At 31.2% G+C, this 27,177-nt stretch overlaps 2 protein-coding genes across 5 annotated transcripts in view; both read left to right on the forward strand.

Moving 5' to 3' along the window:
- Positions 1 to 27,177, forward strand: part of nolo (ADAMTS-like no long nerve cord) — a 2,006,971-nt gene that overhangs the window by 1,053,957 nt on the left and 925,837 nt on the right. The window lies entirely within an intron of this gene.
- On the forward strand, positions 15,741 to 17,970 carry LOC140442766 (uncharacterized). Of its 2 annotated transcripts, XM_072533741.1 has the most exons (4): positions 15,741 to 16,025; positions 16,349 to 16,430; positions 16,668 to 16,841; positions 16,997 to 17,970. In XM_072533741.1, the coding sequence occupies exons 2-4, from the start codon at positions 16,349 to 16,351 to the stop codon at positions 17,299 to 17,301; spliced, it is 561 nt and encodes a 186-aa protein (XP_072389842.1). In that variant the 5' UTR covers positions 15,741 to 16,025; the 3' UTR covers positions 17,302 to 17,970. The 2 variants fall into 2 exon arrangements, with proteins under 2 accessions (XP_072389842.1, XP_072389841.1); XM_072533740.1 differs by having other exon boundaries at positions 15,741 to 16,430.

Consider the following 27,177-nt stretch of genomic DNA (forward strand, 5'->3'; position numbering starts at 1 on the left):
ATCTACAAATTGTCCTTTAATTTTTGATAGTTACATCAAAGAAAATTCTTTAAAATAATAATATTGTATTTGTAATAGAAGTAAAGGTTAAGATATATAAAAACTTACCTATTAAAATATAGATGTTGAAACCCTTACGAAAATTAAATTTAGATCACAAAATATCCAATCCGCCTCTGAATAATTACATTTGCTTTTAGATTGAAAAAAGGTTATAAAATTTTAAAGCACTTTTCCCCAAGCCTAGAATTATTTAATAAAAAGTTTATGGCTACCAAATTGATCTCTGATAGACGACGATTATGCGACGGTTTAAAATTGCCTCCCTACCGGGATTCGTCTTCAAAAACATAAATTGGGGAAGTTTTAATTCTACTCTTATTTTGGGAGATGTAGAAATTTATTGTTAATTAAAAGTTTGATAAAGAATGGCCTAAAATAAATGACGAAACTGTTAATCTGGAGAATTTCATAGCTATGTAATAATAAGTTTGTTAGTTATAATTTACCTAGAGCCTAGTTATTATTTTACCAGTACAATTTAGAATATGTGGAATTAAATAAAATAAAATGGTTTAAAAATATATTCGACACTCACTAATAGAACACTTATTTTCTTCACTGAGATCAATATAATAAACAGAATTGTCAAATTCGTAACTTTGTAACGATAAGACTACCAAAGAGAATTAAAGTACTATTATAAAAATAATACCTTAATCAACCATAGGAGCTTATCGTCTATGCTTTGCCCAGTTCAGTATCTCAAGTGTGAGTTCGTCTTGTCTTAAACTAGGAATCAAACCTGAACCCTTAGCTGATAGCAAATAAAACAATTACTTAACTAATCATATTTATCAAAAATAAAAAAAGAATATTTAAGTGGGCAAAAATAACCCTGCCAATGCTTTATATTAAATAAATTCGAATGATACTTATGGCATCATGGCATCGATGGGTCCCTTGCTATTAAATATCTGTGGTCCCTCAATTAAGTGGTTAGGTGCAGTTATTCCATAAATTTTTTAAAATATTCAGTAAAATCTTCGAGGAATATCCAGTTATTCCATATTCTCCAATAGTGTTTTAATACAGCCAATGATATCTGGAATACGGCCAATAAACCAGCCAATGAACTAAAATATAAGGAACAACTTGTATTAGATACACATCATAAAGGGTTTAATTTCCTTGCCATTTTACAAAATTACAATTGAACAAATAGCGGATGGCAAGGATAAAATGAAATATAATTAATATTACTTAGTTATATTTTGTTCAGATCCCTACATGCATATAATCGAAAAATGTGCTTTCGAAAGAAGTGATGTTACGAATATTAAGAATGCTGTCAGAATTATAGAATATAGATAACAATGAAAGTACTCACAGCAACAGAATTCGGCAGACCATAACATGAATCTTATAATAATTTTTGCCTTCTTTTATAAATTCCAAAAACATATAAAAGAAACAATTTTATTCCCACTACATTAGCAAAGTTGATTGACAGAAAGTAGGGAGACTAAACTGAAGTTTGCATAGATGACATAGGACGTAAGCCTATGATGGAATTAGCTTTTCTGTCAACATAGAACAGAATATTTAGTCTACCGCACAGAAAGAGAGAAGGCAAATATTTATTCTATTGGAAAGAAAGAGAAGGAAAAGAAAGACAGAGGGGCTAGAGGTATATATATTATATGTGTTTATAAATTAGGATAAAATAATTATTTAAATATAAATTAATAAAGATGTGATGTTTATAACGTTACAACTTAATTCGCCTTCTTTACAATATAAGTCTTATACAATAAATCATCAAAAAGTTTCTATCTTGAGTCATTCCAATCATAATCCTCTACATAGGCATGGCATGGCTAAAATATCTAAACATATTTTAGAGAATAAACGTCTCTAATCTATACATATTTTAGGGAATAATAGCTTTGAAACTGATCTTGAAACAGACCTAGGTGTTAGTTGTAAAGCCAAGCTTCATGATAATGAATAATCCCAGAAAGTATTATATTTAAAAAATAAAACATCTTAACGCGTACGTTTCATCATTTTAATTAACATTCAATAACATTAACATTCTCAAGAACTATCTAATACAAGAACATTAAACCAGAACAATAACAGAAATTACGATAATAATATATATTAGTAGAACTTAATTTTAGTTAATTAAAGTGTCCTTAGTTTTTATTTACGCCATAAAACAGTTGTTAGTAACTTAAGGTTACAGTTTCTTAATTAAAGATAACACAAATTTTCTACTTCAGTAAATACGAAATCGTACAAAAATCTCAATTTAAAGATAATAATCAGGATAACGATCAGAGAACGTAAGTTAAGCGAAAAGCTCCTACTTTTAGATCATCTATAAAAAGATTAACAAAAACCATTCGTAAAGAAAATTGGCTGATTCTAAAAATATACTGAATGTTATGAAAAACTCTAATTTCTTGAAAACTGAGGAAATAGTTAATGATTTATTAATAAACGTGAAAATAATTAATTATGAATTATTATATATAATAAAATTATTAATTATGAACAAAAAGCTACTATGTTCAAGGTTAAAAGGCGTGGGGGTTTGGAAATATTTGATAGTGAAAACAATTTAGAATTTAAGTGTAAATTTAGACTTTAAAGACATTTTAGTGAAATTTTATATTTCAAAATAATCTATCAATAAATATATGTAATTATATATATATATATATATATATATATATATATATATATATATATATATATATATATATATATATATATATATATATTTATATATATATATATATATTTATATACATATATACTACTACTACTTGTCGGTTTATAACGTTCTCCGCCGTTTTCCGACTTCCAATCGCCACTTAGACCGGTTGTTCCATAGATCTTCTTCTATGGCCCTCTCTCTCAGTTCTTTATTTATTCCTTCGCTCCAACTTTTCCTCGGTCTACCTCGTTTTCTCTTTCCTTCTGGTTGCCACTTTAGTATTTCTTTTGGCATTCGTTGTTCGTCCATTCTTTGTAAGTGTCCGAACCAGATAAGTTGTTTTGTTGTTAGGTCATCTGTGATTGTTCGTTTGATTCCCATTATTTCTCTAATGCGTTCGTTGGTAATCCTTTCTCTTCTAGATCTTCCTGCGGCTCTTCTCCAAAAATCCATTTCCGTCGCTTTCAGCGTTGACAGTGTTCTTTCTTTCAGTGGCCATACCTCACAGCTGTATAAAGTGATACTTTTTACTATAGTCTCATATATCCTCTTTTTATTTTCTTTGCTGATGGATTGGTCCCATAAAATGGTGTTTAACATTGTGATGGCTTTTCTCCCTGACGTATTTCTCTCTCTTATGGCTTTGTCTAATGTTCCATCTTGTGAAATAGTGATACCTAGGTATTTGTAGTCACAGCAGTGCTTTATCGTAGTGTTATCGTCTAATATGAGATCTTTTTGTTCTGCTCCAATGCACAGGTATTCGGTTTTCTTTTTATTTACTTCTAGACCCCATATATCATACTCTTCAATTAATTTTCGTGCCATATAGTTTAAATCGTCATAATCTTGAGCCATTATTACTTTATCGTCTGCAAAGTTAAGCGTATATACCATAGTATTGGTAAGCGGTATCCCCATTGTCCTGCATTTTTGTTTCCATCTTTTTAAAGCACTTTCGAGGTATATTTTAAATAAAGTGGGAGACAAGCAACATCCTTGCTTTAATCCTTTTGATGTTATAAATCCTGTTGTTATTTGTGTCCCCGCTTTTATCTTTATTATTGGTTGGTTGTATAGCACTTTGACGGCTTTTATTAATTCTATATTAATATTCGTGCTTTCCATTGATTGCCACAGCTTCTTCAGTGGAACGCTGTCGTAGGCTTTCTGTAGGTCGACGAACAACATATGAATCTCTTGATTCCTTGCCATCTTTTTTTCTATTATCTGGGTTAAGGAGAAAATGTGGTCAATAGTGGATCGACCCGTACGAAATCCTGCTTGTTCTTCTGCTTCATAATACAAGTATTCTCTCTCGATTCGGTTCTTTAACACCTTTCCATATATTCGACTCATAGATCCGGTTACAGCTATTCCTCGGTAATTTTCACAGTTATTTTTATCACCCTTTTTATGTATAGTGCTAAGGTGTGATATCTTCCATTCCGTAGGGATTTCGCTTGTGTTTATGCATTCTTGAAAAAGTTGTCGAAGACATTCGTACAATTTGTTCGTTCCGTACTTAAACAATTCTCCGGGTATATCTCCTGGTCCGGGTGCTTTGTTCCTCTTCAGCTGTTTACATACATTTTTAATTTCCTCTGTTGTTAATCTTATTGGCGAGCCAACTATTGAAATTCTATCTTGGTTTTGATTTCTACGTTCCTAAAATTCGACTCTATTCTCTACCAAAAGTCCTTTGAAATACTCTTCCCAGTCTTCAGGTTTTATGCTCTGTATTACTTCTTTATTCTTTTCTTTTCTCAATTTTTTTATCAGTTTCCAGCTTTCTGTGCTTCTGGTTCCTCCTAGATAAGTATTTATTCGTTGGCAGTTTCTTTCCCAAGACTCGTTCTTCTTCTTAGAGATTTTCCTTCGTACTTCTGCTTGTTTTTCCTTATATTTTATTTTGTCTTGTAATGATTTAGAACTTAAATATTGTTGGTATAGTTGTCTTTTACATTTTATTTCTTCCTCTATTTCGTTATCCCACCAGTATGGTTTGTTTACCTTGGGTTTTATGTAGTATCCCATTGCTTCAAATGCTGCTTCGTGTAAACAGTTTTTTATATGTTTATATAGCTGGTCGATATTCTTGGGGGCGGGAATTTGTAGCTTCTTATCCAATCTATTTTTAAATAAGTCTTGGGTACTTTCTTTATCTAGGCTTCTGATGTTGTATCTTCATTCCTGTATCTTTTCTGTTGTGTTTATGTCTATGCGTGTTTCTCTCTGTGGTCTTCGGATTGGGAAGTGTATTTTTGAACGTAATAAATAGTGATCGCTACCGCATGTTGAGCTTCTCTGAACTCTTACATCTTGTACTCTTAGTCGGGTTTTTTGTTTTGTTACAATATAATCGATTATTGATTTTATGTTTCGTGTTTCCTGAGTCCATGTATAGCTGTGTATCAGTTTATGTGGAAAGTACCCATTTAATAGTCTGAGTTGATTCTGGTTGCATAAATCTATGAATCTTTCACCATTGTTGTTCATGGTGTCTTCTCCGTATTTTCCTACTATTTCATCCGCATCTTTTCTTCCTACTCTACTGTTAATATCCCCCATTAATATTATTTCCCGCGATTGACTTATTTTCGATATTTCTTCGTGAAGCTGTTCAAAAAATGCGTCTTTTACGTTGGCTAGTGCGTCGTTATTTATTGCGTATACGCCCATAATTGTTAGTTTATATCCGTGAAGACACATATTTACTTTAATCAATCTTTCACTTATGGCTTCCCAGGTTGTTATGAACTTTCTTAGTCTTCTGTGAATCATTAAAGAAATTCCCTGTTGAGCTCTACATTCTTTTGGTACTCCACTATAGAAATGGTCATATTTTCCTAGATTTTCAGAGCCGGTTCCCTTCTTTTTTGTTTCAGTAATGACTGCTATGTCTATTTTTAGTTCTGTTAATTCATGTAAGACTTCATTGAGTTTTTTTGATATACCTTGAACGTTCCATGTACCAAAAAATCGTGTCCTTTTTCGAAGCTTATGTCGTCTTTGTTGTGCCGTCCTATTCCGAGGCGTGTGATTGGGTTTTTTAACATTTTTATGTTTTTTACAAGTACTGGGGAGTTAGCCCAATGCCTTAACCCCCAACCTGGAGGACCAGGGGTTTGGGTTCAGAGTCTCCCTCTCCTAGACGAATTGCGGGATCTACCGCTAACGGGTTTCGTCCACCCTTTTTAATTTTATACGAACCCTAAAATCGGGGGTCGCCACTTCCGCCATACACACCGTACTGAAGATGTTCTTCTCCGCCGTGGATACCGTTGTGGTCTTCATCCGTGACCCTGGATAAGGGACCCTAATCAGGTACTAGTTTCCCGGGTCAGGAAACTCCTGGAATCTGCGGAGGGTAGGGATTGATTCATTTTCCCTGGTAGGACTGTCCAAAGGAGTTCCTACCCGCTACCCGCATATAATATATATACATATATATATTTTTATATATGTATATATATATATATATATATATATTTATATATATATATATATATATATATATATATATATATATATATATATATTTATATATATATATATATATATATATATATATATATATATATATTTATATATATATATATATACATATATATACATATATATATATATATATATATATATATATTGTTATGATTGTTTATTTTGACTTTAATCTTAGTTTATTGTGCCAATAAAAAAAATATAACTTATTTGTTATCAAAAGTAAAATAAACTCCTTATATTACCTGTGTTCGATGGATTTAAAGATTTTCTAGTTGTCTTTTATCGGGCTGGAGAAGAAGGATAAGAATAAAAAAAAATATTATATTACAAAAATTTACTTTTATATAAACGAAGTTTCTTTATTTTATATGAACGAATAAAACAATTATCAAATTCTGTCGTTATCTTATCAATCAGCATACAAGAAAATAAATCAAACTTTTATAATAATAAGATTTTAAATCTACATACATTTATATTAAGTGAAAACCAATTTTAGTTAAATTTTTCTTTACTTGAAACAAGAAACAACAAAACTTTAAACTTTTGATTAGCCTAACAAAACCTCAGTTCTTAAATTTGAATGCTAATGAGCATGATGTCAAACCGATCCTTCACAGATATAAAATTTAATTGTACAAAACTACTTACAGCTTATTTTCTTATTGAGTTATATAAACACCTGATGCACTTCTCCAAAAACTCAACTACTTATTAATGACACAAGGACCTCCTTTTGTCAACCTGATGCCGTAAAACTACTTTCACAAATCTTCACAAAATGCCAACGGTAGATACAAGGACCTCTTTCAATCTAGTTGCTATCTCCTTCTGCAAAACTATTCAATTCTTTCCACAATGCCGGTATCCAACTCGCGAACCACACCCTATCTTGAGACAAACGACTGTTTCCTTTGATGACCAAATTATAACTGACTTCTTCGGTTCTCATGATCGGCTCACAAATTCCCATTTAAAAACGACCGTCCAATCAAAAGCTCAAATTGCGTTTACCATGATTTTGGAAAAGCCTAATTTCGGTTCCAGAGAAAAACTAAATAGCTTACTTTAAAATTGGTTTTGTCAATACACAATTTATACATATTTCAGAAGATTAGAATATGGTCATTTAATACTCAATTATACAAACAATGAAAAGATTAACGTACAGGTAAAATGTCTTCCAATTCTAAACAAAGGTTTTTTGATAATTTTGTTTGAAACGGAAAAATTTCTATTCTTATCTACACTAAATCTTATCTTAAATTACTATATACAATTTGTTTATATTGATATCTTAAAATTGGATTTCGATGGATTTTTTTATTTATTTTTCTTTGGTTGGGAAAGAAGAAACATAACAATATATATATATATATATATATATATATATATATATATATATATATATATATATATATATTGATATGATTGGTGTTTAAAGAAAATAATTTATAAGTTATATACTAGATAATTTTAGATATAACAAGTATTTGGTTATTTTAAGAAGTTATATACTAGAGAATTTAATAAAAATATATTTATGTGAGGGCATTTTTAAGAAATTAGCATATAAAAAGTATTTTTTTAGTAATTATGATGTTGTAGATATATTTAAGTGAGCCATGTGACTAGGCAACCAGATATACATAATCTGAAGTGACGTTTAAGAATAATTACGAATATAAAGTGGGGTTATAATGATAATATGTTGTTTAAAATGTGTAATTTATTAAATTAAAATGTTTAATTTATATAAGTTACTGATTTAAATGTATACTCTGATCTGAAAATCCTAAATGCCAACAAAATTCTCGATAGATAAGTAAGGAATTCTCTAGATCACCGGAGATGGCTTTGTTTGCGAAATGGTTTGTTCCAGAAAATTCAGACATGTATTTAATAGAACAAATGGAACATGATTTCTTACCAGATGGTTCTGGAACATCCAAAAAGATATAAATACCCGGTGATTTGGATTCAAAGTCAGTCAGAAAGTTTAAGTCAGTCAGTCAGAAAGTTTAAGTCAAGCAGTCAGAAAGTTTAAGTCAAGCAGTCAAAAAGTTTAGTAAGAAAGTCGATTCAGTTAGTTATGAGTTTTTTTAGTATGAAAATTAGTTAGAGGCAGTCAATCAGTTACAATTGTTCAATATAGTGAGTTAAATCAATATTAAGAAACAGTATAAAGAAAATATTGAAGATTAAAAATTATGCATATATTTGTTAATGCACATTTATAATTATACACAAATAATTATTGAAGATTAAAAAAGTATATTGGTTGGATATTGGTATATTGAAAAGAAGAATAAATATAAGTGCTGTTTGCTGGTTTGCTTGGTGGTTTATAAATGCTGGTGAAGAAAAATATCTTAAATTGGTAGAAGCTAATAATTGGAAAAAGTAATTTCACAAAAACAAGGATAACCGAAGCAGTTGTGTGAAGCATAGTGGTGATTAGAATCTATATAGTGGAAAACAGTTCATTTAGGCATTCAGTGACAGAAAGGTACAAAATTTTGTTAATATAATTTAGTTAGTGTCATAACAATTTCAATTTTGAAGATATTTTGTTTAAATTTTACATTGTCTATAGAATTTAATTAGTTTCATAAGAATTTCAATTTAAAGATAGTTTATTTTAAATTTACATTGGCTAGGTTAGATATATATTTGTGTTTCATAGTAGATCTAATAAAGATAATTTAAAAAAGTACTTACAAACTAATTCTTTGAGAACCGCGATAAAAAAGCTATATATTATATTATTAAAAATACTCATTGCTCATCATTCAAACAAACAATACATCATAACAATATATATATATATATATATATATATATATATATATATATATATATATATATATATATATATACCTTTTTCTTCTTAAATGCAGTGGTTGTTCATTGCAGTCTATACTTAAATTATATGTCGGGGTGCTTATTAGAGCTCCGATACATAATCGAAGGCATTTATTTGATAACACATATAAATGCTCTATATTTACACACACACTGTCTTTAGTACTAGCAGAAGTGATGATTCCACAGTATTGGACTGGTGTAAAAATATTTTGATGCTTCCGAAGCACTTTCTCAATTCGACCAAAGTTTCGATCAGAATCGAGATAACTGTGTCCTACTTCGGGATACTTACGTCTAATTATTTTGAACCAATCGTTTAAAATTAAATATTGGTACAAGCAGGTAATGAAATAGTGTTTGTTTTGGCCTGCTCATGAATCCGACCATATTATCAAATGGTCAATTTCAGAATTCTCTTCTTTTAATAATTTGCAAAACCACAACAGACAACTTTCAACTTCATTACTGCCACTATTAGCAATATTTTCTGTCCATGTGAAAAAATAGGATTTGTGTCCTGAATGTCTTCTGCAATGGATACCGAAGTTGATCATCCACATTTTCCTCAAGTAAAAAGCCTTTTATGTAGACAACTTCGGCAATGGCATGGTTTGTTAGAGTTCCATTGTTATATAGCATATGTTTTTTGTTACAGATGGTACCTGCCTATTAAATGGTTGGGACTTGTAAGCAAATTCCCAGTTTTCTCTATGTTCTAACGAGTTTTGTTCAGCGTCACATACACTACAAGTATCGCTTCTCGGATAGCCAAAAGATAAATTAAACTTAATTTTAAAAATGTTTCTGTAGAAAGAAGCTTTAACCATATATCCATTATCCAAGTTCTGTTCTTTACAGTCTTGTATATACAGTTGGTATAGGCTATTTACATTGAGCTGAAGAGAAAGGTATTTCTTGTACACATTTCTGTTTCTTGAATAATGCGAATTTTTAGCTGGAAGCTTTTGTATATGTCTTTTAATGCATTTGAAAGATTGCCGCCTATGCCGATGATATCAGCATCACGTCTCACAGAACAGAAGAGGCGGCAGAAATATATTCACAATTAACATTGTGAATATATCAGAATATATAATAGAAACAGACGCACAGTTGAATTAGAGGACGATATTGAAACGGTAGAAAGTTTCACATATATAGGAGTTACATTAAACATGGATGAAACGAAAGAACCAGAAATCCAAACAAGAATAGTAAAGGGAAACAAAGCTTTTTTTTCACCCAATCATGTGTTTTGCTCCAAAAACACACACTGGAGATCGAAAATCAGGGTTTACAAAACTATTATCAGACCAATAGTATGTTATGGATGCGAGACATGGGTGATGACAGAAGAGACAAAAAGAAAACTGGAAGTCTTCGAAAGAAAAGTCCTAAGAAAGATACTTGGACCTATTAACGAAAATGGAATATGGAGATACAGGTATAACCATGAACTCTACCAACTGTTCAAAGAGACACCGGTCTCAGAATCTGTTAAACTTCAGAGACTTAGCTGGGCTGGTTATGTAGTAAGAATGGAGAAAGATTGCCGAAAAAACCCTAGACAGTAAAATGCAGGGCGCAAGACCAAAATGAAGGCCACGGAAAAGATGGGAGGATGAAGTGGCAGCGGACGCGCAAAATTTGCTAGATGTGAGAACCTGGAGAAGATCGGCGCGGGACCGAAAAGGTTGGAGGCATAGTTTGGAGGAGGCCAATGCCCGATTTGGGCTGTAACGCAATTGTAGAGAGAGAGAGAGAGAGAGAGAAAGAGATATTGAACTTGTTCGTACAGTTTACACGACACTTCCCTGTACAAAGTACTCCAAGCTTGATTTCTTTCCTTTTCATTACTTTTCCTGTTTGCGAAATATATTCTTGACCCATTTGCCTTAGTTTTGCAGCTTTTGTTCGCTTCCACTCCTCTATATTATGTGGTCGCTTTTTGAAAACTTTTGGTTTTAGTGTAAACAACTTTGTTTTTAAAAAAGTCTGCTCTATACCATTAGCAGTGACTTGTTGTATATTTTGTTCATTGGGTGATGAAATCGTTTTATTTTCAGTTTCTGCTTTGGTAATTTGTATGTCTTGCAATGTTGCTCCATTTGTAGAGAAACAGTTATGCTGAACATCCTCGATATTTTCTTTATTATATTTACCAGTATTTTCTGAGTCATCAGAATCGTTTTCATCGCTGCATGGAGAATACTCACTACTGGGCGTAACATCTTGAAAACTTTCTTTTATATTACCGGATGATGTAGCAGTTTCTTAAAAACTATCGTTTGTATTATCTGCAAATAAAAAAATATCTCAATACCAATGTAAATATAAACTGTAATAATATTATAGAACCTTTGAAAATATAATATTCACTGTTAGTGAAACATCTTTATAACATACTTACCAATATTTACAAGTTGACTTTTGTTCTAATAATTTAAACATGCGTTTAATTCTGGATCCCAGAATAAAATGTTAGTTATTTTTTATCAAAACACTTACTTATTTAATAGTATTCGCTCTGTGCGTGACCATGGTAGGGGTACCTTGAAGCAATGCCAGCGTGCGTAGCGGCGAAATATAACAAAATTGGACCTTTTTGGATCTTTTTACGCATAAATTTTATCAAAAATGGGTGCAAATATATGTTGCACGCGTATTTAATTGTGCTAATAATAGCAAAAATAGTGAGTGCATATTTTATAGGTTTCCAAAGATTACATATAAATTAGAGAAAAGAAAAAGATGGATTCGTGTTATTAATATGAAAAAGTAAATATCACATAATTTTATTTTTATGCAATTAAAATAGGAAAAATTTAAATAATTTACCTTAAATAATATTTCATAAGGCTTTAAGCTAACTGCAGCCTGCCAGATGACTTTAGCTTTTATATCATAATTTTTACTATTATTGTTTTTAATTACATGCTCTTCCACATGCAAAAACTTGATTTGCCAGTACCTACTAGATTTTTCCCTTTCTTTTCCGTTTGAGGTGTAAAAGATAAAGTTGATGAATTTTTAGAAACCCAGTTTTTAATACTAAATTTATTTTGTACATAAACTGAAAAAATATAATTAAAAAACTAATCAATAATACTTGTCGATTTCGTATCTATTTAACATATATTTAACCTCAAATTGGGAGGTCCAAAACTGTCAGCTGAAGGCGGTAGATGTCGCGTCAGTCACGCACGGAGCGAATAAACAACATAAGAGCACTGCTTAATAGTTAAACACAATAAATATAACCTCAAAATTTTGACATTACACCAGCTCTGAACAAGAAACTTTATTACTCAAATATCTTTTTAACCTTAACATTTTTAAAATAGAGTCGAATTTAAAAGTTGCATATATACCAGGGAAGTCCAAAAATAGCTCATTTTTTCACAAAATTTGACATGACACCTTTATCCACTTATGTCTTATATTATATTTGATTTAAAATGAATTCAGAAATTTTTTGTGCTTTGGCAACAATGTCAACTTAGAACTCTGACGTAGATAATGACGTGCATTGGGACTTATACTCTACCAACTATACAAATATTGCATAAACATACAAAATTTTTAGAATTTGATGTCCCGAGGCCACAAAATCCACCCTCAGATTTTTTCTGCTAAAAGCATGGCTACTGCCTGCAAGACCATGGTTAAGTAAGTCAACGGTCAATTTTGAAAAAAATAATAACCCCCACCATAACCTTTACCAAAGAATGAGAAGATTACCGTACTATAAGCCTCATGAGTCATCTCCTGAAATTGTTCCTAAAGATAATTCATAAGAGAATCTACAAGCTGTATGAAAGTCAAATTTCCCCCAACCATTTCGGGTTCACAAATGCTGTTGGTACTAGAGAGGCTTTGTTCTCAGTACAAGTCTTATTCCAGAGATACAGAGACGTCAACTCCGACGTATACGCATGTCTGGTTGATTACGAGAAAGCGTTTGATCAAGTGCAGTACGCCAAGATGATGCAAATACTAACAGAAATACGAATTATTAACCAAGATCTGAAAATAATTAGAAATCTCTACTGGAATCAGAAAGAAAATCTCAGAGTTGAAGGTGAACACACTATGTAAAAATCATGCGTGGATTGAGGCAAGGCTGTATTTTGTCTCCTCTAATCTTCAATCTGTACTCTGATAGAATATTTATCGAAGCTTTGCACGAAACTGAAAAAGGTATTCTACTTAATGGTTACCAGCTAAACAACATCAGATATGCAAATGACACCATAGTATTTACGGACAACTTAGAAGATCTACAAGTTCTTATGAACAAAATCACGTATTACAGTCAACAATATGGACTCAATATAAACGTTCAGATGACAAAGCTTATGATAATTAGCAAGAAAAAGATAACAGAAGGTCAACTCTATGTCAACCAATTCCCTGTAGAAAAAGTGACGCACTACAACTACCTCGGCACCATAATGAATGAAGCATGGATCAACAACCATGAGATTAGAACACGCATCGGAAAAGCTAGACCCACCTTCAATAGGATAGGGACCTTCTTCAAGAGTCGCAACCTCTCTCTTGATACAAAAGTAAGAATGCTGCCATGCTACGTCTTCCCTGTCCTTTTTTATGGTGTTGAATCGTGGACGTTGAACGAACATATGTGCAGAAAACTGTAAGCATTTGAGATGTGGCTATATCGGAGAATGCTTAAGATCCCGTGGACTGACCGAGTCACAAATGAGTAGGTCCTCAGAAGAATGAATAAGAACCGAGGGGTACTGACCACCATCAAATCTCAAAAGTTACAGTTCTTCGGACCTTCGGATCTTGGTTAAAGAAACTCAGAATCTGGTTTAATACAACATATGTGCAGCTTTTCCGTGCTGCTGCAGATAAGATAAAGATTACCATGATGATCGCCAACGGATAGACACATCAAGAAGAACCATAACCTTTGCGGTTATACACTTTTCACAGAATTCCTAAAATATTCTTTTTCGAAAACTTTTTCCGGAGTGAAAAACGAAACGTCAAAAACATTAGTTAAAAATGTATTTACAATTATTAATTGTGGCTTAATCTCATTTACATAAATACCCCAAATCATATATTTTTGTTTTTATAATCTGAAAGTTATAAATAATAAAACAATTATGAACAACAAAGACATTTTTAAAATTATACCATCAAAAATATTTAAATTCAGTTCTTACGTCCTTGGCACCAAAATGGCTGCTGGGTTTTGTTATTTGCTTCAATGAATTTTGACGGTTTATCAAAAGTTCAAATTTACCTATATTTTATAAAATTTTCAGAGTTTATCTAACAATATTAAGTCGAAGAAGCTTTGACCTTAAGACTGGTAATGAAGTTTGTTGAGGAATGATATCCATTTATATATTATTTCCATGAAGATTTCATCAAAATAAATATTCTAAAACTATGACAAGTTCATTAATATTTTTAAAAAGCATGTATACTGTATTCGTATGAAAGAAAATGTATTTTCACTCTACATAACATGGCAAAATTCAACTGTATGTTGAATTACACAAATAAATCATAACTTTACCTTTCAAACCCTTTTCATTCCAAAATAATCCGCACCATCAAACGATACGGAAGCTAAATTGAAGTAGATACAAATCTATGGCATTTATTTATGGTGTGACAAGTCAATCTGGCGTGTGATGATCGTCCTTGTAAAGGGACTGCCCTGACCCTGTCCTCTGTCCCTTGCCTGTCTTGTGTAACGAACGCCCCACGTCACTTCGGCCGGGCGTCTGGATCTGACAAGTCTCCCGACTTTATATAGACTGATACAGACACTGCTTTGGCGTCAAAACCACCCAGTTTCGCTTACAGGGGTCAGAAAGGGTCAAACAGTCAATTTCTGTGGCAAAAAGTGGTAAAATATAATATTGGATGGCAGAATTGTTTCACGAATACTCGTTGAATTAACTGGAAAAACTTTTTATAAAGAAAAGAAAAAAACTCACTGGACCATTATTTTCTTATTGGAATATAAATGACTCTTATTGTGTTGTTGAACATGTAAATTAACTCATCTAAAATATGTATATGATAAAAATATTTTTGTTCCTATTTTAAAATACCTACGCTGTTTTTATAGAACAAATTAAAATTACCAACATAATTGATATTTATACAAAATATCTTACGAAAGTATACAATATACAACAGTTGTCAATATTTAAAAATCCCTTAAAAAACACCAAGTTCTTGATTCGGTCATTGATTTTTATTATATACTTCTCTACACTAGTCATTTTTTGTTTTCTTTCTTCCTTTCTCTTTCTTTCTTCTTTCTTTCTTGTTTTCCTAAAAATCATATTTAATATTAAAACAAAACTTAAAAACACACTGTATTTTTATTACAAAATATATCATAAGAAACTCCCACCAATTATAAACAGCATAAAAAAACATTAATTTATTAATTAGTATTAAATTCATATCTTTTAAACAAGAGGTCGACAACCTTATTCGATATATTATTCAATATATATTAACACTTTGACTGCCATGTGTATACCTGAATATACACAGTGGCTGAAACCGCCACGTGTATATTTACATATACACAGTCAGTAAAGATCGTTTGACCATATCGCCTCTTTGCTTCAATAACGTGACAAGTGCAAAAACTCAATTTTTTTTTTATTTGATAATTAAAACCGCCGTGTCAAACTTTATTTTCTCCGAAAACGCGGTATCTATTCAGTGAGTAATGGCAAATATATAAGGAAAAGAGACAGCGGAAAGGTGCTACTTTGCGATGTCACGCTATCTCTTTCTTCAGAGTGCTTTGTTTCAACAACGAGACAAGACAGTTGTCACTCCGCGCGCGAAGAGGAAGGTGCACTAGTTTTTCGACAAGAACGTGATATCACCACAATATTACATTGTGATTGCAAAGGTATGTATTCATTCAATATTATTTTTTTATTCTATAGTGTGATATGTCTATTTTAAAACAGTGTTGTTGAAAAATGTCCTTGGAGTGTGAATTGGTATATATCTTCGTGTCACACTATTGCTGAAAATATATAAACTTTGCTTTGTGTTATCTACGGATACCACGTTGTATATGATAAAAGTTTTCCCAGTACAAAAAACAAGATCAAGATACATACTGATGTTTCGTTCTTCCAGAAAAAAACAATATTTTTATGAGGATTATTTTTAAATATTACATTGTTCATACTAAAATAAATAACTAGTATGTACTTATTTTTTCAGATGGAATCGCGATCTAAGAGGATCCTTGAACTTGCAATGGCAACCGAGAAATCGAACAATTCCGTTCTAATGAGTAGTACAGGTATGTAAGTTTTAGTTATCTACGAATTATTTAGGCACCCATTAGACGATAGGTTTTGTTGTCATTTATCGCCGATTCTGGCTACGATTGACCGAAAACTTGTGTAAAATTTAAATATCTGTGTCAGGTACGGTATGCCTAACAGGTTCGCGTATATGACTTTTATTACTATTATCTTCTGATTTATTCTTATCTTCTATTATATAATATTATTAAATTTGACGTACCGTTTTTTAGATAATGACACAACATTAAACATACAGAATGGAACTTCAAACATAGAGGACTCAATGTTAACAGAAGAAAAAGTTGATTTAACAGTTCCGAATCGTACTCGTTGTAATTCGACTAGCAGTAGCTCGTCTAGTGACTCGTCAACCAGCTCATCAAGTAGTAGTTCTTTCAGTGAAGGTAATTTTATGTATTCAATTAATGTTCATTTTAATGTAATCTAAAGCATTTAATTTTTTTTACCTAATTCTAGTAATATTCTATTTAATGTAATCAAAAGCATGTCATGTTTTTATCTAATTCTGATAATATTCTAATCATAATTTTCTTTACAGATACCGACGACTCCGTAAAAGACCCAGACTATGAAGATGTAGAACTAAGACATCGTAATCGAAGAAATGCTTCATGTTCTGATGAACAAAATTTACCTTTCAGCACAGTAAATCAAGACGATATTTTATGTGAAAGTGTGAATCTGCTACCTAGGGAAGACTATGAAATGATACCTAATAACCTTACACCAATACAAAGTGACCCATCTGATAAAGAAAATATAAGTGCCTCTCAACAGAAGTTAACAAATACAAATTGTAGTCCAAATAAAGTAGGAAAAAAAAAGACGGAGACAAGAAGATAATTGGCAAAAAAATGTAGTAAAGAAACTGAGAAATAGTGGAAAATCTTATCAAACACTAAAGGCAAAGAAAAACATTCCAGAACGAACATTGAAACCATCTTGCAGAGAAAAATGTGCTTTTAAATGTCGGTTAAATATCACAGAGGAGCGACGTTTGCAATTATTTAAAGAATACTGGGATTTAGGAAACATCGAAAAACAGTGGTCATTTATCGCAAACAGTGTTGAAGCAGTCATCCCAAAATATAGACACGTTAAAATAGATGCCGATGGGAATATTGCACCTTCTCGTGGCAATAACAACGCTTTCTTTTTAACTGTTGCTGGTGTAAAGACTAGAGTGTGTAAACTATTTTTTAAAAATACTCTAGCAATTAATAACCGTCCTATTGAAACGGCCTTAAAGAAGAAAAATAGAGAGAGCAACATTTCAGCAATGAAAGATAATCGAGGACGTCATGAAAATAGATATAAGGTAGATGAAAGCGTTAAAAATGGCGTTAAAACATTTATAGAATCAATACCAAAAATTGAATCTCATTACATAAGAGCTAACTCAAAAAGATATTACATTGATGGCAGCAAAGCGATTACCGACCTACACAGAGACTATGTTACAAAGTGTAAATCACTAAATGTACCTTTTGCCACATATTTGATGTTCTACCGTATATTTACTCAAGACTTCAACATATCATTTTTTATTCCTAAAAAAGACTTGTGTGATGTGTGTGAAGGTTATAAAAATAGCACCGAGGAAGAGAAACAACAAATAAAAGAGAAATACGAAACACATCAAAGTGAAAAAGTTCTCTCACGTATAGAGAAAGAAAATGATAAAAAAGACAATAAAATTCTGGTCGCAGTGTATGACTTGCAAGCAGTATTCCAGTGCCCCAAAGGGGAAATCTCGGTCTTCTACTATAAATCGAAATTGAATATTTTTAATTTAACCATATACAACATTCAGAATAACTGTGTTGAAAGCTATGTTTGGGATGAGTCAAACGCCCATAGAGGTGTGAATGAAATCGGTACATGTGTTTACAAGTACCTTAAGAAAGTTTCAGAAACATCCAACAATTTGGACGTTGTGTTTTACTCGGATAATTGTGCAGGCCAGCAAAAAAATAAATTTATGATCTGTATGTATCTATACGCAGTAAAAACAATTGAAAATCTTAACTCAGTAACGCATAAATATTTGATAAAAGGGCACACCCAAAACGAGGGAGATTCTGCTCATTCTCAAATTGAGAGAGAAATTAAACGCCAATTAAGATCCGGCCCTATGTATACACCTGACGCATTCATTGGTGCCGTAAAGGCTGCAAGGAAGAAAAGCGAGTCCTTCCATGTTAATGAAATGTGTTTCGCCGATTTTTTTGACTTGAAGAGTTTATGCAATCAAATGAACTTTTCTTTGCTGAAAGATGAAAATAATGAGACAGTAAAACTAGCAGGTTTAAAGGTGATTCAACTTAAAAAAAGCGAACCCGATGCTATATTTTTTAAAAATTCATACGCTGACAAACAATTTCAGAAAGCTGTAGTTATTAATAAAAAGAAAAAGAGCAACAATTTGGAATTGAGAGATGCATACAGCGCAAAACCAGGTATGCCTGAAAAGAAAAAAGCGGATCTCATGGATTTGGTTAATAAAAACCTAATTCCAAGATATCACAGGCCATTTTATGAATCATTGTAATTTTAAAAGTCACGTGTTATTGCTTGTTTTGACAAAGACAATATTTTCAGTGTTACATTTTCGTAATTTAATAAAATTATGTCGTTTAGAATTTAAGCTTTTACACATTATTAAGTACCTTTAAGAAATAATTTTAATTTAAGAATTATTGCACTTTAATTTTGCCTTGTAGTTCTGTTATTGGTTGTTATAGTTACACTTTTTCAATAAAGAACATATTCTCAAATCTAAAATATTTTATTTCGACAACGTTTGTTTATTGTATAACCAAGTAACATAACAAAAATAATATCATCAACAACGTGATAAGTCAGTTTGTAACATTCGTCTTATTACATTTTTGCAGGAAAAGTGTGACATATTATCACCTTTTTCGTAAATATGCAAATTTTTAGCTAAATTTATTACATCATCAGGCCTATCTAATATTTTCAGAGACGTAATTAGTTAACACTTATAGTTAATATTAGATGGACTATAAAAATGCATTCCTTTCGAGACAATAATTTTTTTTAAGTTAAAAATGATGCTCCTGTAAAATTGTACTTTTTAACTTAACACATTATTGAAGCAAAGAGGCGATATGTATTCCACAGGAGCACACTTTACGTGTATTTCTAATAGGATTTAACATGCGTGGCCTGCAGCAAATTAAAAATGATCTTAGCCTGGGAAAAAAATATTTCGTCATTTTTCTATTAGCAGTTGAATTATAGTAGATTATTTATAACTTAAACGCTAATTAATTTTGATATAAAAGTGTTTATTGTGCTTAAAAATAGATACAATAGATACAATAATACACTATAAAATAAAATATTAACACATTTTTTAAATTATACTCAAATCACTATTTTGGCAAAATTTTGTGCTTATCAAAAAAAAACATTCTAAGCAGAAAAATTTTTGGCCACAGACTTGGCATTTGGTGGTAACTTGTTTAGTTTTATTTATTGCATACAGTCGTCCATGGTCATATTTATTTCGTTGGTAACAAATTAAGCACCAACTTTTTTTACCTGCTTGAATAAATTTATGCTCTGACGGTGTGTTGTGGGGAGTATAACTTTGTTTACCTTTTGAAAGTAGTTTCAAGCACAGTTTTTCTTTGAAATCTATTATACTTATTTCTGGTACAATTTTGCTCTTATTATATAAATAATGAGCATTTACTATGCTTGTTCCAGTAAGTAGTTCAACTGCCACCTTCCTGTACCATTTAATGTTCCGTCTAATAGAGGTAGAATAAGACGTCAATTGGTCGGATACATCAATGAAACTTTTTGCATTATCATAAGCCACAATAGCTTCTGGCTTCTTTTTAACCTCAATTCTACTTGAAACATCAATAAAATTCAGTTTATGTTTGGTGGTAAGCATCAGGACATCGCGGTTATCTTTCCATTTAAAAATGACAATGCCGTTTCTCTCTCTTCCTACAATTTCAACCTTCTTCAATTTGCTTGTCAGTGCTTCTTTCGGAATACGTTGCCAATTTTTTCGTAGTGTTTCTACTAGGTGCGATTGTCTGCTTTGTACCTTTTTAGCTAGCTCTACGCTGGTGTATCAGTTATCAGTGTACAACGTCATTCCTTTATCGAGACATTCGTCCATAAGTTTAAATACTACTTTAGTTGCCGCAGACATGTCATGAATTTTGTCTGCAGCACAATAAATTTGCAGTTATATGTATACCCCCATTCAGGCATAGCTTAAAGAGTTTGATTCCAAATTTATGTTTCTTTCCTTTCACATATTCGCGAAATATTAAACGCCCTCGAAAGGGTACCATCGTTTCATCTATGCAGATATTTTCGTCTGGTACTATAACCTCTTTAAATTTGGAATTTAGCAAAGTTACCAGAGACTGAACTTTGTACAGTCTTTTTTCTGCTTGACATAAATCATTATTTGCGAAGTGCCACATACGCAACAAAATGTCAAATCTATTTCGAGACATAATTATATCCTGCAGCTTTTGACCAGTATAAATCCGAATTTCTCCAATAATCAGCCAGTTTAGGTTTATGGTCCGGACCCATCCAAATCAGTACCCCCAAAAGGCAATACATTTCAGTCACGTCTGTATCTCTTCATTTATGCAGTCTTGAAGATAAACCGATGGTTTCTTCAACGATGTAATTCACAATCACCTGATTTGCGTATATGTTGGTTTGTTCGACCTGTTTGGTCGGTTCGGTTTTGATCGCATTGAGAATGGTATTTGCTTCGTTATCTACTATGGTAAATATTCTATTTGTGTGTGTTTTTGATACTTTTATTGTGACAAGAAACTTTGACTCTAAGTCTTAAACGTTATTTGTTTCTAATTTCAATAGTTCGTCTTTTCTTAACACACCAGTCACTCCGAAAATCAATGCAACCTATAAAATGAAATGTTATGAAATACGAGTATTAAATATATAAATTTAATTTACTGGTTTACCTTTATCATTAGAAACACGTCGTTAGGAGCATCAGATATGAATTTCTGGACTTATTCTTTTTCAAGTGTCTTTGATTTCTTTGCTACATAACATAACCTGTTCTTTTTTTCTTGATAAACATAATTAACTTTTTATATGTAGATAAATCAATGTTTGATTTTAAACTTAAGGTTGATTTTAGCATCGAATATATGGGCCACAACTAATAGCAGACTTTATATATATATATATATATATATATATATATATATATATATATATATATATCTATATATATATACAGGGTGTCCCAGACTAATTTACCAACGATATATCTCTTAAACGAATAGAGATTTTCGAATGGGACAAAAAGTGATCTATTCTACTTGTAATACACTTTAATATGGCGTAGAAAAAATCATCCCCTAAATATTCATCCCTTAGTTACAACCACTAACTTTAATTTTTTTAATAGCACCCTGTATATTTTTTTATAGTTTTGGATGTGGTCTTGTATCGTCTATTCAACAGATTTATTAAAAGTAAAATTGGTTTGTAAATAATCAAGAAATCAATTTATTTTTTATTTTTGTTAATTAAGTGTCCTAGACTAATTTATCCAGGCTATATTTATTAACAAAATAGAGATTTTTAAAGGGACAAAACTGGTCTATTCCATTTGTAATACACTTTAATATGGCGAAGAAAACATCATCCCCTAAATATTCATCTCTTAGTTACAACTCCTAACTTAAATTTTTTAATGGCACCCTGTACATTTTTTATAGTTTTAGATGTGGTCTTCTATCGTCTATTCAATCAATTTTTTAAAAATAAAATGGGTTTGTAAGGTATCAAAAAAATATCAGTTTATTTTTTTGTTTTGTTAAATTAATCAAGATAGCCTTAAAAAATAGAATAGAAAAGAAATATTATGCTTTATTATCACTGAAAATTTTACTATTTTAACTACGTAGTATAACTTCTTACGTGCGTACGAAGTACACACTCTTTTTATTTAAACATTATTTTTAATTTTTCAAAATTTGGTCTTTGTAGGAGCATACGTTATCTTCCAGTGTGCAAAAATTAACACAAAAATCTCTTATAATAAAGTCACAATATTTGAAAAACTTTTGCGGTTATTTTACGTCTTGGATATTATCCTTAATTCTGGTTGCCATGATTTGATCTGTTAAATCAACAATTATTATTTTTGACGTTTGGTATTAGACCAGTAATAATTGTGTATTGATAACATTTCGATATGCCTTATTTATTTTCGCACGACGAGTACGTTGATATCCTTTTAATTTATGGAGAATTTCCCGACAATTATATCAAGAAAGGTTTCCAAATCGAAACATTCCAAGCGAAAAAACCTTTAAGAATTTGGAACGCTTACTTAGACAGGGACATTTTCCTCATAATAAAAGAGGTACCATTGAACGCACAGTAAGATGTAACCAAAACCTTATTAATGTACTAGCATAATATGTTAATTTTAATCCCAAGGTGTCTGTTAGAACCCTCGCCAGTGAATGTGGCATTCCAAAAAGTTGTGTGCACAGAATTCTCAAAGATTTTAAGTACCATCCTTGCAAAAATGATGTTAAAAATTAGTGATGATCCACTTTTTTTATCAAAAATATTGTGGAGTGATGAGGCTAGATTTCACAATAATGGTGTTGTCAACCGTCACAATTCCAATTATTGGTCTCCCGTGAACCCACATTGGTGCGGTTTATTTAATGGCCGTGTTATAGGTCCTTACTTTTTTAACGGCACTCTAACAGGTGTTCGATATTTAGACTTTTTAGAAAACATTCTACCCGATTTGCTAGAAGATATTCCTCATGAGCGTCAAGAAATGTGGTGGCAACAAGACGGAGCTACTCCACATAATGCGCGAATCGTTAGCGACCACCTACAAAACCGTTTTGATAACCACTGGATAGCAAACAACTCTCCAGAAATTATGTGGGCCGCACGTTCATGTGATTTGTCATCTCTTGACTCTTTCTTTTGGGGAGCCATAAAAGATATTGTTTACCAATCAAAACCGCAAAATTTAGAGGAATTGAAAGAAAAATAAGACAAGCATGTCGCCAAATTACTCCCGAAATGATTCGAGCCACATGTACCAGAAATCTTCTGGAACGATTCGAAATGTGTGTTGCAGCAGGTGGATTACAATAATTCGAACATTTAATGTAAATAATATTAGTTAGTTGGTGTTTTGATTTATTTTTTCATGTAATTTTTATTGCATTTATTTTTATTGTTCCTTTAAGTTTTATTGTTCCTAAGGTTGTATTTTATTTGTACGAGTAGTATGTTCAATTTGCAATTTATTTAAAGTTTGCAATAAATTGTTTTTGTTTTACTTTCATTCATTTATTTTGTAATATTGACGATTTATCTAATTTCAGTGACAATAAAGCATATTTCTTTTCTATTCTATTTTTTAAGGCTATCTTGATTAATTTAACAAAAATAAAAAATAAACTGATATTTTCTTGATACCTTACAAACCCATTTTATTTAAAAAAAATCGGTTAAATAGACGATAGAAGACCACATCCAAAACTATAAAAAAATGTACAGGGTGTTATTAAAAAATTTAAGTTAGGGGTTGTAACTAAGGGATGAATATTTAGGGGAACATTTTTTCTTCGCTTTATTAAAGTGTATTACAAATGGAATAGACCAGTTTTTGTCGCTTTAAAAAATCTCTATTTTGTTAATAAATATAGCCTGGATAAATTAGTCTGGGACACTTAACAAAAATAAAAAATAAATTGATTTCTTGATTATTTACAAACCGATTCTATTTTTAATAAATCTGTTGAATAGACGATAGGAGACTACATCCAAAACTATAAAAAAATATACAGGGTGCTATTAAAAAAATTAAAGTTAGGGTTTGTAACTAAGGGATAAATATTTGGGGGATGATTTTTTTCTATGTCATATTAAAGTGTATTACAAGTTAAATAGATCACTTTTTGTCCCATTCGAAAATCTCTATTCGTTTAAGAGATATAGCGTGGGTAAATTAGTCTGGGACACCCTGTATATATATATATATATATATATATATATATATATATATAGTCTGCTATAAAGTAAATAATGACATACAATGACAGATAGTACTAGCAACGTCTACTTCATTTTAAATTTTTTAGTGAGAATATAAATAGGTATATGTTTGGTTGCCTACATCATAGGTCACCGCCAATAACAGAGCGTTTAATTTATTTATGCAAGCAATGTATTTTGTGTTGCCTATAATGAAATCGTCCATTAATAGAAAATCATTCATTAATAGGGGTCATTAATCAATGATTTTGAGGGTATTAAAATTGATCATAAATGGACGGTCGACGGAAAATAAATTTTTTGTGATACATGGTATGCAGACAGCTACAGGAACTTAGTTTCCTTGTGAAATATGTTTGTGTTCTGTACAATGATTTCGAGAATATTATCATCAATAAACATTTCCAACACTCTAAAGGATCAACTAACTAAAGGACGCTCACCTATTCGATGGTCAGATCAAGTACACAAAGCCACTGGAGAGACGTTTTCCGAGTCCATGAGAGCAGCCCAAAATCGCAAGAGATGGAGATATTTGACAGCCCGCATTGTAGGAAATCACGATCCTCAGCAATGAGGAAACGACAAGAGAGAGAGAGAGAGAAAGGATCAACTGCTTGACAAGCATTTCCTTTTGAACCTGGTAGGTGTGAAATTAAATTCGAAGTTCTTGTCCGAACATTTTTTGGAGAACCATGTTTTTTTAGGATACCACTTTTTTGTATAATAAAAGAGCCCCCGGTTTTCCGTATTTGTTTCAAAATATTTTGAAGTTGCAGGTTCCCCCCCAATCTTTTCTCCAGTTCTGTTTCCAATTCTTGCTCCCATTCTTCTTCTGTGTTTGTGTTGTGGTCACTTTCGTCACACCTGTCTGATTCTGGCTCGCCTTTCAAATTAATATTTTCTTCTTTTATTTCTTCATAGAGCTGTTGTAATTTTTGAATTTCTTTCAGATAAGGATTTATCACAGAAATCTGAAAGACAAGAGAAAAAAAGTCTGGAACATTACTATATTTATATATAACCATAGGAATTAAAATACTTACTCTATGTAGGTTAGACTTCACAAAAAATAGGAAAATGAATTTACTTGTCGAACTCACAAAAGTTACTCTAATAGTCAGGTAGAGTCTGACAGACCAAAAGTGCAAATGACTGGCGAACTATTATACACTAATGCAAACCCCGTTGTTCACTGTTGTTTGACATGTTGACGGAAAGGTACTGACGAATGCAGCGCACTCCAACCTAAAATAAGCAGTGATACATTAGAAATAAATTGTCGCGGGTTTCACAGGCACCATCCGACTACTCAAGGGTTAATTGTCCATTTCTTTTGCATAAAATTCTTGAAACCAATGACGAAAATTTTTATCCAGTATTTTTAGTAACTCAATAAAAGTATTCCAAGTGCAGTTTGTCATTTGTAGTTAAAATTGATTGCAACATAGGAAACAAAAACAATAACTATTCTTTTCCAGTTAAAAAATAAACAATTTTATTTTAACCTGAAAACTTTTTATTTCTGTAAATACCTCGTTGCACTGTTATATTTAATTTATTAAGATAAGTTGTAGTGTCCACAATAAAAGCCAACTAGCTTACCCGTTTGAAATTTGATAATTCTGGTATATAATTTAATTTTTCTGCTAAAAACATTTTAATATCGTCTATTAACACAAAAAATCTTTCCGACGGCCTAGCCATCTTACTTTGAAAAAATAAATGACATCTTTATAATCTGCGTCAATTTCATTTAAGAAATTTTTTATCGTTAATGCCTACCAAATCTGTATACTGTGACTCGTCATGTTATTTCATTTGTCACATTTTTTAATTATTTCCCACTTGAGGTGATACATATTGAAAACGTTTATAATAGTTGTAAAAATATATCTTTACCTTTTAAATTCCCATGCAGGCTTTCTAATGAAGCTAGTTCTTCTGTTACACAAAATTTTTTATCAATTCCACGGATAAAAATCAATAGTTGAGCGGTACTAGTTGGGTGGTCGCTTTCATCAACTGCTAGTGAAAAATACTCAAATTGTTAAGAATTTTCTTTTAATTTATTAAAAATATTAGTATATATAAGATATATTTTAAATACGCCAATTTACTGTACGTACAGAAAAAGTAATATCTTCAAATTGTTTCATGATATCTGGACAATTGTCGTTAACAGCAGCCAAAATACATTTTTTAATCAGTATCCGTAAATGTTCAGATACTAATTCCGAAAGTTGTAAGGACGTTTCAACCAATGTTAACTTTGTTCCTTACATTTTTTAAAAACATTTTGCTGTGCTTTTAATATTTTTGAAAAGCATCAATTTTATTTCTTCTGAATTAAAATTCAAATTATTTACCATATTCATCTTTTTCTTTAGTGCCGCAGTGGCAACGCAAATTAAAATCTTTGAACACCCCTATAGATTCTTTGCAATTATTAATAAAGAAATAATTAAAAACCACTTTTTATTAAATTCTCGGTTTTCGTCATTAATTTTTTTTGCATTTAATTTATTTTTCCTACCATAAAATTTGAACTATTTTGCTAATAAATTAAAAATAACATATATTTCTCATTAACTATTGTAATAAAACGTCATACGCTAATTATTTAAAGTACGATTA

Source organism: Diabrotica undecimpunctata, chromosome 6 (assembly GCF_040954645.1).
Source record: "Diabrotica undecimpunctata isolate CICGRU chromosome 6, icDiaUnde3, whole genome shotgun sequence".
In the NCBI taxonomy this organism is placed as follows: domain Eukaryota; kingdom Metazoa; phylum Arthropoda; class Insecta; order Coleoptera; family Chrysomelidae; genus Diabrotica; species Diabrotica undecimpunctata.

Bases quoted from the DNA above. Each gene is read 5' to 3' on its own strand.
- LOC140442766 (XM_072533740.1), top strand. From the start codon at position 16,331: ATGTACTTATTTTTTCAGATGGAATCGCGATCTAAGAGGATCCTTGAA. The intron at 16,431-16,667 runs GTATGTAAGTTT...ACCGTTTTTTAG, and splicing joins CGTTCTAATGAGTAGTACAG to ATAATGACACAACATTAAAC. The intron at 16,842-16,996 runs GTAATTTTATGT...TTTTCTTTACAG, and splicing joins TAGTAGTTCTTTCAGTGAAG to ATACCGACGACTCCGTAAAA.